Below are 12,617 nucleotides of genomic sequence, written 5' to 3' on the forward strand. Positions count from 1 at the left end.
ATGTCTTCATTATCTGTCCTACTGCGTGACGGTGTTCACAGGGATCCGAGGATGAGGGAAGAGACAAGGATCTGACTCCATGTTTCAGAAGGCTTGATTTATTATTTTATGATATATATTATATTAAAACTATACTAAAAGAATAGAAGAAAGGATTTCATCAGAAGGCTAGCTAAGAATAGAAAAAGAAGAATGATCACAAAGGCTTGTGTGTTGGACAGAGAGCCCGAGCCAGCTGACTGTGATTGGCCATTAATTAGAAACAACCGTGTGAGACCAATCACAGATCCACCTGCTGCATTCCACAGCAGCAGATAACCATTGTTTACATTTTGTTCCTGAGGCCTCTCAGCTTCTCAGGAGAAAAAATTCTAAGGAAAGGATTTTTCATAAAAGATGTCTGTGACACTACTGCCTTTCCTTCAGTCTTTTTATGTATCTGAATTTGTGACGGCTCTTTAAAAAAAGTCAGAAAACCAAATATGTTCATTATAGGTCAAACAATATTTCATATGACTTAAAATCAATCCCTCAGGTTTTAGATAAAAAAGGACACCTAGGTAAATTATTTTGGTACCTCTTCTGGCTTTCTGGTGTAGTAGCTCAGCTACAAATTACTCGTGTGGCTGTAATGAAGATGCAAAAGTTGAGATTTCACACACCAGGAGACAAGACTCAGAGAAAGAGCAAAAGAGAAGAGGAGAGCTGAAAAATAAATTGCTTCCACTAAGAAGTCCAGACATAGAGGCATCATGATTTTCTATTTCACAGAAGTCAGAGAAGAAATGGACCTCCAGTTCTAGGAAATCCAGGTTTTTCTGTCGCAGACAATTGCCTCAAATTATCCCGTTCATTAGCTTAAGTTCCATTTGATATCATTAATGTGCAATATAACAAGAGATATTGTAATGGATAAATTAATCTATATTCAAAATTGGCTATTGAAAGAACTACATAGATTTATGGAAAAAGCTCATTTCAGAAGTCAAGGATCTTTCTAAAATCGTGTTTTAAATACTTTCTTGTCTTGCCTGGGAGGAATTGCATCTGTGATCTGAGTAGGTATTCTTGCCATTGCTGTATCTATTGCAATATCTTAGAAGAGACACTGGTGCTAGGTGGAGAATCATTGCAATAAGAGATTGAAATGGCTGACCATTGTCTGCTTGACTGATTGTAGCTGTAAGAAAGCATCTCTGAGGCAGAGTATCATGTGTGTGAAGCATTCAAGCTGTCCTCCCTTGTGCTGGGCAATTCTCCTATTTAAAAGCTATTCTGTAAACAGAATTACATTCACGCTATCCTCAGTCATACATTGTTTGTCAAGCAAGGCCTCAGATGCTTCCATAATAGTGTTTGCTCTGTTTATGTGCTGTTAAGCACCACTAGCTGCAGTCCATGGGCAGCTGCTCCAAAGTAACAGCTTGCTGCCACCAAAAGGGCAAATTGTCACTTTCCTTCCTCATCCTTCTTCCCCTGTGCCTTTCACATAATCAGCCCTCTCCCATGCAGCAGCTCTGATGCTTGTGTGAACCTTTACTGAGCTGTTTCCCCTTGCTAAGGTAGAAACCCCTCCTGCTTCCCTCCCTGTATACACACATACACTGTAAATGTGTTGCTTTGGGCTGTGTCACCGCAGCCCAGAGCTGAGGTTTTTATCAGACCTCACTTGCTGAACAGCTACCCTAAGCATCACTGTTACCAGCATCTGCTCAAGAGTGCTTTTAATAAGGCTTTGGGTGCATTTATGAAACGCCAGAGACCTAAGTTTCCATGCAACACAGTGGCATCCCTGAAAGTTTCTCTGTGTTTATGTATGAAATGATTGGAGCAGTTTTTATTATGGTGATCAGGTGGGCTTAAATTGATGAATGCAGCTTAGGCTGAAGGAATCAGGTAAAAAGCACCACCAAGCCTCTTTTGCAAAATGTTGTTTGCAAAAAATAAAAGAGGACTCTTTCCATATTGCCTGGGAGAAGTCTGTGAGGTTGAAAGGTTTTATTGCAAATATTTGTTGCACGGAGCAGCTCCGCACACAGCTACTGGTTGATACATTAATTTTCGTAGGGAGGTCCTGGTTTCAATCCAGTAAAAATGTGTATTGTTCTTGGGATCCATTTATCTCCTTACTGAACAACTCGCTGCTCAGATCCTGCCAGCTGCTAGTGACTGCCAGGTTATGAGAAGGCTTGTCTGTCATGTGCTCTGCATGTCCATCCGGCCTCTCCTGGTCAGCCACTCTTCCCCACTCTCCTGCATAACTTCTGTCATTCAAGTTGCAGTCTGTGGCAAGGCACGTGTGTAATATTTATTTTTAGAGGGGGGGGAAAGTCCACATTTTTTTAACTTCTCATTGTAAATCTAGCTTCACAGGTACCCATGATAACACCGAGGCTGACCAGGAGGAAAATTTCTGGTCTCAGGCTCTGGAGGATTTAGAGACCTGTGGCCAGTCAGGAATTCTGAGGGAACTAGAGGTAGAACAATCTTAACCTTTCTTTCCAATTATAGAGAAATATAATGGTTTTGGTTTGGTTTACATTCATTTTGTTTTCTCCTTTTTTCTTTTAAGTTGCACTAATCACACCAATTCATTTAAAAGCTTTAACCCCTCTCCACAGGACAAGGCTGACAGGCGTCTGTGTTTGAGAAACATGACTCTCTTGGTACCTACCCTTTACCTTTATATTTTTGCTTGTGCAGCTGCCTCCCCTGCCCCTAACCAGAGCTGTTTTCTTTTGTGCAATGCAACCAAAATTCTATGAACATGTTCACCCCAGTGCTTTTGACTTGCAGCTTCTGCTGTGCATAACCATCGATGCTGTCTGTACAGGCAGCAAATGGCACAGAATTTCTAAGTGGGCATAACCTTCCTGCAGCAATACATTCCACTCACTGACAGATGCTTCATGCAGCTTTTCTTAGCATGTTGTAGGTTGTCTTTTAAATTGAAACTTAATTTGATTAAGATGAACATAAAAGAAAATCAGCTTCTCGAAATGTTTACCTATAATCGTACCGCTCTGAAAGAAAAAGAAGCTGCCAATGTGAGAAATGTTCATTATGCAGCAATTTCTTCACCGTGTAACAAATTTCCATATTTCATCCTTAAGTTTATTACAAATCTAACCATGCTTTGTGTTAGATTGTGCTGAGGGCATCGGGGGAAGAAAACAGAGACAGAGTAACTTGGGAGTCTTTAATTGTCTAATCACCTTTTCTCTAAGTTATCTAATCAGAACAATTATCATTACACTGCCAATTAAAGCTACAGAATGAAAGGTCCTAAAATATTTTCTTTTATGTTCTTTTAAATTCCTGGAGCTGCAAAACTGGCAGAATCTCATTTTCATTTTTATGTTCTATAAAGTCCTCTAGCAGCCAGGAGGAATGGGAATGGCATAACTGGGTGAAAGTTTTTCAGTTCAGATTAATTTACTTCTGCAGATTTATGGCTTTTGTATTGCATGTTTGGGTAGCAAAATGTGATTCTTGTATATTTTTTATTGAAAACCAGAGAAATGTAGGAGAAAATGTTATACTGGTTTAATTCCATAGTTAGATATGGTTTAGTACTGCAGGCTTCTCTTGCAGTTTTCAGTATTCAGAGCATAATAAAAGGATATGGAAATAGATAATTCCAAAAGAGAAATAGGTCATCCATGCTGACCAGAATTCAGTTATTTCAACACACTGAATTTTCCTCAGCCTTTCACAAAGTGAAATTCAGAGCTGTAGATGTACCATTTATAGCATTGCCTCGTTGCACAACCCCCAGCTCTGAGAAGAAAGCCAGACTCATTCAGTGTGACAGGATGCTGAGAGTGGCCATGTCTCTGCTTTATGAAGTGCCATGGTGTAGTCAAGGACTCCTTATCATTTTTCATTTCAAGGTCTTCAGCCAAAGAGCAAAGAAGGCTGTTGTTTGCCAAGTCCTCTAGCTGCTTTTGCTCCATCAGGCAGTAATATCAGTCATTACTGAGCACAAAAAGTGTTATGGCTACCATCCATTATCTTATAGTGAAAGTAGTGCTGCAGCTGTGGGAAGGAACGGTGACAGACATGCTCACCAGAGTTATAGGCAAACATTTATTTGTCTGTTTTGCCCTTATTTTTTACTTCTCCCATTCAAGCAGGCTGTCTGCATCCAGTCCCAGTCAGAATTCAGGTTATGGTCTTTAAATTTCCCTTTCCAGTTGTCCATCAGAAGAGATAATAAATAGGAAATTCAGCACAGCCTGTCCCCACAGTGGCTGTGCCAAAGTGCATATGCCTCCCATTCCCCAGAGCAAAAAATCTTTCCCAAGGGTGAAGGCTCATTGCTGTGCATGGATTCTTTTGAAGTTCAGTCTGTTCCACCCAGTGGGCAAGGTGACTCCCATCATCATCTTTCATGATTTCATGTATTTTTGCATCTAAAGCAAAAGGCTTTTACTGAGATTAAAGCCAGCAGTGAGACCAGGGCCAGTATTAGTGCTGAGCTAAGGCAGCCACTCTTGCAGTGTGCGTGTCATGCAAAGTTTCTTTCCAGGCAGTGAGCTCGGCACCTGCACCGAGTTTTCCCTGAGCTTGGGTAGAGCCAGGCACTCTGCCCATGCTGCCTCTAGAGCTACCTACAAATTCTGCTGGCTCACATATTTTTACCTCACACACACAGTGTGAATTGTCAATGCCTTCCTGTAGTTCCAATTCCAACAAATGCAATTATGCCACAACTTAGATGTTGTTTTATTTATGTGTAAGATATTTTTAAAATAAGCAATTGCACTACATACTCTTCAGTCTGCCAGGGGACTGGCTTACAAGCACAGCAGTTCTGGTGCTCAGTATTTTAGTTTTAAATGCCATCTGAAAACTTCTGCCCATAGGGTTCATATATTGTTATTGTGTTTTGTTGTGGTCTTTATTTTATAGTGACTTGCAAGCAGATTGAACATCTATCCTCTTGCCTTTTGCTGTGCCCTGAGTGATTGTGTTCTAACAAAGAATAGAGGTGTTTTTCCTACTGCTGTGAATTAACCACTTACTTAACCCACATTCTCTGTTACAAATTAACCTGTTCATTAATGCTCTAGGCCACAATCATGTCAGGAAGTACAATGAGTTTGAATCAGGAGAACCCACAGCCTCGTAACCAGCTGGGAAGACAAGCCAGCTTCCAGGAAAGAAGTTCTGTAAGGCCACATTACAGTCAAGCTACTCGTAGCAACACATTGCCGTCAGATGTGGGGAGAAAGTCCATGGTTCTGAGAAAATTTAAGCAAGAAATGAAAGAAATCATGTCACCAACTCCTGTGGAGTTACACAAGGTCGGTAATATTTTTTTTCTGATAGCTTTGAAATAATATATTCAGCACAGGAACTCTAATTATATGGCAACACAGTAAGCACTTTTTATAATGACTCCACAGATGTAATTTGGGGGCCATGCATATTAGTTCTTACAAACACATTAATGATAGATCCTTGTGGGGGAAAACAAATGAATAAGATGCATCCTTGTCTACTATTTCATTTTACAACAAATCCTCAAAAGGCACTGCTCTTTTGAAAGGAGCATCCACTGGTAATTTGAATTGACAGGACCAATAACTCTTCTCCACAAAATGTGTTCATTAAGAAAGCAAAGTTTAATTTCTAGAAAATACATTTCTTCAGGAAATTACTCAGGAGGGTTTGGGGCTCCCATAGGTCCTTTTTTAAATTAACACTAATTTTGAATCAAATACAAGGGATTCAATGTACATAATATAGAACGTTATTTCAAATTAGGTATTGCTTCTTTTCTCTTTATAATTCCTTTGCTCTAAAAAGGATAAATAATCTTCAGACTATGCAACTTTTCACTGCTCAAGGTGGTTGGAATCACTCAGTGATATGGAGGTGGCACTGCATTCCTAGCAAGTACTGGATAAAGTATGTTTGGATATGCACAGCAAACACCTGGCCACTTTTGGTCTCAAGTCCAGTGAGGCCGTAAGAGCAACCAGTTTCCAAAACTTCCAGGGGCATTATAATGCTGTTCTCCCTGATGGGAATGAGCATCCCATTTCCTGCGCCCACCTTCCTCTTAAAGGTCTGTGAACTTTCCGGAGAGGAGGCAGAACACAGGGATGTTTCATTAATATGTCACCTGGTCATTCTCAATAGGTCTGGGTTGGTTTCTAAGCCCTGTGGATTTACTGAGTTTAGTCTGTAGTTCAGTTGAGTTCAGCAATGTAAGGACTTGCTGAGCGTGGGCTAAATGAATGTTTATAGAAGGTAGTAGAGAATTGATCTCACATATGGTAAATTAAGTCATTGCCAGCCTATGTGATCAGTAAGGATGTGTTGGGATAGTTTTAAGCTATTCCTGTTTCCAGCTTGATGTGATCAGTGGAGTTAGGTATTGGGCTCAGTTTTTTGTGAGTGGTGAATAAATGTGAAATATAAAACCAAAGTATGCTAGTAGGCATTTCACAGTGTGCTCACATTCAACAAATGCACAGTTCTGGATTACAAAGCCAGCCTTCCGTGTTAAAATAAATCTTTACCTGGAAAGGAGTCCTGAGATTTCTGTTAATGAGTCAGTGGTATTCTGTGATAGTAACTAGCTGTTGAGTCCTGGGCAGTACAAATAACCTGTCCGTGAGCTTTCTCTTCCTTCAGCTGACTTTTAGGATTGCTTTGACCTTCCCTTGGAGTAATTTTCAGATTTTGTTCAGACAATATACCCACTTTTCCCCTGTCTGCTGAAGTGATGCTGAGTTCACTTTTACTGTCTGTTCTGTCACCCAGAGAAGAGTAATTTCCTCTCTAAAAAATCTAAACATCAAACCTGTACCAAGGATTTTCCAAATCCTTACAGTCATTCAAGAAAAATAGAAACTAGTGACTGGATCTTACGCTCGGATTCCCTAAAGTGAGGTTATACCCGTATGACACACGCAGGTTAGCCCAGGCAGCATGGACTGCTTTTTACCTGAGCAAGTTCTCACTTGTTAGTTTTCCTACTGGTTCTTGTGTAGCAGTGTGCCTGCTACTTTCTCTCATGTATTCATGTTCATTTTTGTATTAGACCTTTAGTTTAATACCCTGTTCCTTTGGACAGCTTATTCAACCAGAGTTTTCCAAAAGAGCTGCAATGCCACAGGAATGACTTCACTGTCAGGGAAACGCTTTGGTTGAAGTATTTTTCATGTATCCTCTTGCTGGCAATGTGTTCTGCCCTCTGCAGGCAAATGTCTTAATTAGCTGGGCCACTGAAAAATAGGAAGACTTGGAAAAATGTGATGGCATGGGCAGTTCTGAGATACAAGCTAAGACACAGCTTGTCTGAGACCTGCCTTGGCAGATTCTCAAGCACGTACTTGGCTGCATGCTGCTGAGCTGTGCCAGTCTCTGGGCAGGGCAGGGCAGGTGCCACTGTCCTGTGTCACTGTGATCCTGCATCCCTGCTGAGGCAGGGCCTGTGTGCCCACAGGTCAGAGCTCACTTTGCAGCAAAGTAACCTGAATTCTTCACTGCTCCTTTCTGCATTGCATTCACCAGCTGTGCTCTTGAACTGTCTGTGTCCTGAGGAAACTAGGATTAAGTGTCCTACAAATCTTTTCAAACATTTGTTCTAGATGGTTTAATAACATTTAATTTAGCTGGATAGTGTACTGCTATATCAGTACCCAAATTTAATGAATGCCTTTAATGATTTTATCTACTTAGATAATAATATAGATTAATATTTTTCTAAAAATCATAGCAGACCATTTTTTAGAAGTTTCATAGAGCACACTTTCCTCTGAGAGCAAAAATATGCACTAGGATCAGATAATTTTTCAATATTATTATTACAAGTAGTCATTAACCTAAAATTACAGTCAGTTAAAATATCTCAATAGCTGATCTGTGCAAGATGTATGAATTTAAATTAAGCATTTTCCCATAGACTTGAGAGAGAGACAAGGCTTAGGCACAGACTCAAAATGTATAAGCTTGTGTTTTAAATTTGTAACTATTTAATTGCTTATGAAATATGAATTACATTTCCAAATCCATTTTCTTTTTCCCTTAGGCTTCTGATGTAAATTTAAGTCTAATAAATCACCCAAATGGAGATTTCACTACTGAGATCAGACCTTCCAAAGAGTTGTGATCAGCAGTACAGATAAACCAGCATGATTTAGGTGTTGTGTGAATTGTCTGCAGTTTTATTCCTTTCAGAGAGGGTTGCTGCAAGTCAAGATGAGGAACCTGTGGTAGGGCTTTGTCCATACCCATTATTAAGTAGAAATTGAGTATTTCAGATAGCAAGGCTTTTATCAGAGATTCTCTTTGAAGAATATATGTTGCCCTGGGAAGAATTACCATGAAAATTATAACCTCTAATACAAAATAAAGTTGTCTGCAGATGACTTCCATCTGAAAAATGTGACAGCTGTCAAACATGCAACAAAGTTAAATTGCTACCTCATCTCTGTAGCAAGCATCAGTTTCTTTAAGTTCCAAGCTCCTGTTAAGCACAGCAAAAGTCAAGAGAAGATAGCCATAGGGGAAGCAGGTTGTAAAAATCTAGGATCTGTAGATCTGAAGAACCAGAAGCTTCAGGAAATATTTTGAAATGTGTAAATTGTGATTGACAAAAGACTTGGGATGATCTTTCCCAAGGTCTGTGCCCCTCCTTGTCCCCTGCCTTGCCTGCTCCATTGCAGTCTCTTCCCACTGTCCCTCTACAACAAAGCCCCTCTTTCATGCCCTTTGTAATTTGAATTGCTCCATTTTTTGTCTCACAAGGTGGGCATGAAGTAGCACGTGCATTGTTACAGACAAGATCCAGGTTAAGGTGTGCTAATGTGTCATGGCTCTTCCTGTGGGTGTCTAGAGCTGGATTTGTGTGTGTGCTGGTTGCTGATAGATCACTCACTGAAAACAGGGAAAAAAGCAACTCTGGCATAGAACATACAAATGGGACCACCACCCTGGTGAGCTATTCTCCACTCCAGTTTGGCTTTGAGAAGGTCTTGACTGTAATAGTGTCCAGTATGGGATCTGAAAGTTAAAGAAAGATGTTGACCATATAGACGGGGTCCAGAGAAAAATAAGGCTTATTTCACATCACTGCAGAGAAAGACAGAATAAAGTGATCTTGTTCTCTGTGGATAGCAACAGGCTTAAGCCTCAGCAAGGGTGATTTAGTTCAGACCCAAGGGAAACATCTGAATGACTAGAAGGGATTACTTTAACAGACTGTGGAATCTTGACCACTGGAGCTTTGAAAATGTGGGGCAGATAAATGTATCTCTGAAATGGCTTAGGTGCAGTTGATCCTGTCTTGGGACAAGAATAAAGTCTAGATAACTTCAGAGAGTCCCCTCTTTCATGTGCTTTTGTTGTTCATCTGGGGCTGGATCCAGCTCCATTTGATTCCAATGCCTGAAGAAGGGGAAAAGAAAAGGAGTAAGTGGAAAAGGGAAGTTCCTTTTAAAAAACATGCCACCTGTGCTGGAACAGGACAGACTATTTCAAGCCTTCTTCTCTTAGGCATTGTATCCCATTTTTACATGAACTTTTCAAGGCTTCTTTAAGAAGCAGTTGACTTGAAGAACTTCAGTCTTTTGTGATGATGAGGATAGAAAAGTTACTTTGCTAGAAGAGAATTTGGGTCTTCATCCAGAGATAGTTATTTTTAATTTCTGCCAGGAAGTCAGTAAAATAAATCTCCCTGCTTTTTTTTTTTTTTTTAGTCTTGCAGAATGGTGGTCTTAGAGCGCTTTTGTAGCAGCTTCAAACACACTCTTCATTAAAGCCATGTTGAACATGCTGTGATATCACAAACAAAAGCCTCTGTTCGTAGCAAATTATTAGGATTTCCCCAGAGTCCTGCTGATAATAGCATCTGTTGATACAAATTAAAATCATTCTATGATTAATTACTGTGAATTTGCAGATAGGTTTTTCAGTAGCTGGAATGCCCATTGACTCCTAAAGTTCATGTAGGGATGGAGGACATACGACAGGTTCAGCAAGAAGTTATCTTGGAGGAGGATGGGGGAAAAAGAAGGCAAGAAACTTAAACACCACAGTCCCTGCAAAGTCTGAAATGACAGCTCATACCCAAAAAGTCACTGGCCGGAAGAAAACCTTTAGCTTAAAACGGGACTTTAGGTGTGGCTTTCTGCTTTGCAGGGCTGTTCAGGGGGAGAAAAACAAGGGAAGAGAATGAGCTGGGGTGAAGTAAGGGACGAACACCTTGTGGGGGTGTTTGTGCTCCCCACGGCACAAGGCTGATGTTTTCACAGCAGCCCCACAATGCACCATCCACATCTACAGACAAAATGGTGCTACTGCTGCAGCCACTGCCCTTGTATCCACCCTCTCTCAACTGCTGCCCAGCACAGCTACCAAACCTACTAGGGAGTGTGATTTCATTCTGGTCAAAGCAGGGCTGATACACCCCTAAACCCAAGTCAAGAAAAATGCAGAGAGCAGGAAAGAAACCCAAATCCTTTACTCCTGTTTTGAGACAGCCTGGTCTGTTCTGGCATATCTTTTCACGCTGGCAATTTAAACAGGAGCTCAGCAGCTTTCTGAAGCACTGCTGTGCCTTGGCATCCTTTTGTGAAATACCAGCCAAGTCCTCAGCCTGCTTTGAGCAGGACGCTGGACTAGAGGCTTTACAAAGTCCCCTTCAATTCAAATGATTCTGCAATTCAGAAACATCAGGGAGGAATTCAGTGGCTGGTGCACACACAAGGATGCAACACATGGAACATTTTTTGTACCAAGCCATTATAAAATTTTGGAACAGTTATTTTTATCAGCCAAGGTATGATAAAACCACTGCATTTTGAATTTGAGGTGATACATGCTACAGCCCTAAAAACACAGGCTTGACTGTGCAACTGTAACTCTGCACAGTAGCACACCACTCACACAATGTACTTGCATGGGTCAGCACCCCTGATATGAGGGAGGACCAAGAAAAAATAAAAACCTAAGCATGCCACTTACCCACAAAGAAGTCTCTCTATCTGTCAAATAGCTGAATTCACAAAACTATCTGTGAGGACTTATCTTCTGAATAACTGAAAAACGTTCTCCTAACTGTTAATTATTATCTTCTATTTCCTGCTTTTTAATGAGCAGCTCATGGTTATGTAACTGTAAGAACACTGCCTGCAAGCTCTTTCAGAAGGAGCCTTATTTGTACTTCCTTAAAAGATTGCATTATAACTCTTACACTGAGCACTTCTGAGGTTAGGCTTTACAGGGTGGACCACTGCCTGGCCCAAACCAGGCTGTCTAGAGCTAAAACTGACAATAGTCTTTATTCTCTTGATTTCAAAACACACCACCAATTGTTTGATTGAGGCCAGATCTTGGTACTTGGAATAAATCTAAGCCATATCTTGTACTCAGATCTTGGCATCTAGAGAATACAGAGACAAAACACTAAGAATGAAAAAGTGACACCAGAAAAGGTGGGCTAAATACCACAAATTTCCAGCTGACAAGCAGAAGTGAAAAGGGCTGTTTATTTACAGAAGAATAAGGTGGCTTCTGAGAATATTAACATAATATCAAAATGGAGACAACTTTAATACTGTAAGTACCACATAGTAGGTAAGTGATCTCTCTTAATGTGAAAAAATAAAAAATCACCAAAACCATCCTAGGAAGAAAATATGCCTCATGATTGTAGAAATGGGGACAAGGGCTTTTTTCTTTCTCATCACACCACCTCTCCTCCACAGGTAACTTTGTACAAGGACTCTGATGGAGAAGACTTTGGGTTCAGTGTCTCAGATGGTTTATTGGAAAAAGGAGTGTATGTTAAAAACATTCGACCAGCTGGCCCTGGTGATCTGGGAGGTTTAAAACCATATGACAGACTTCTACAGGTAATGTTTCTGGCACTGTGCAGGTCTAGCATGAAGAGACATGACATACATCACTTTGTAAAAAGGTTTATAACCACACTGGGGGGTATTTGGGTATGTGTCTTTGGAGATGTGATTGTAGAAAACTGCACTTTTGCAGTTTTGTTGCTTGGAACGGCCCTGTAATCTACATTGCTTATTATATTTTAAATAATGAGCACCATTGTTTGTTTGTATTTCTGCTGGGAAGGGATGTGTGTAGGGGGACCAGGAAGGACAAATGACCATAATTGCTCTGCAGCACAGGCTGCTGTGTAGATTTCTCAGATTTCTTTTCTTGGCAAGAAAGGCAGCACTTGGTGGAGCTTTGGACTTTTATGCAGTGGCACTAAAGCTGAATTTTCCTGTGCAGTTAGGTTTATAGCAACAAATTCTTTCAGAATGCTAGGTATTTTAGAACTCCAAAGGAGACATACAAATGCTCACTAGGAAGCTGCAATTTCCCACAGCATTTCCAGACAGATTTTTCTTTCTTGCTTTTCTTGATACAGACCTGAGAATTATTTCTGTGTTTAATCCAAGTGTTGACTGACATAGCTGGAATAATGTAATACTTATTCAGCACCACACTTATCACAGTGCCAAGTTGGACTATGATGAAAAAGCCAAATTATTTCTCAACTAGCCTAATAAAATACTTTACATTAATTTATACATATTAGGTAAAACCAGAGAAGACCTGAACTGAATGGAAATTACAGATGT

The 12,617-nt window shown here is 40.4% G+C and overlaps 1 protein-coding gene across 3 annotated transcripts in view; it reads left to right on the forward strand.

Annotated features, from left to right (window-relative positions):
- GRIP1 (glutamate receptor interacting protein 1) overlaps positions 1–12,617 on the forward strand; it is a 219,257-nt gene that overhangs the window by 204,477 nt on the left and 2,163 nt on the right. For all 3 annotated transcript variants that reach the window (XM_031055601.1, XM_031055602.1, XM_014312381.2), the window contains 4 exons: positions 2,366–2,477; positions 2,622–2,666; positions 5,076–5,309; positions 11,727–11,873. In XM_031055601.1, coding sequence (XP_030911461.1) covers positions 2,366–2,477; positions 2,622–2,666; positions 5,076–5,309; positions 11,727–11,873 — 538 coding nt within the window. The remainder of the gene's footprint in view (positions 1–2,365; positions 2,478–2,621; positions 2,667–5,075; positions 5,310–11,726; positions 11,874–12,617) is intronic.

Source organism: Geospiza fortis, unplaced genomic scaffold (genome assembly GCF_000277835.1).
Source record: "Geospiza fortis unplaced genomic scaffold, GeoFor_1.0 scaffold166, whole genome shotgun sequence".
Lineage (NCBI taxonomy): Eukaryota > Metazoa > Chordata > Aves > Passeriformes > Thraupidae > Geospiza > Geospiza fortis.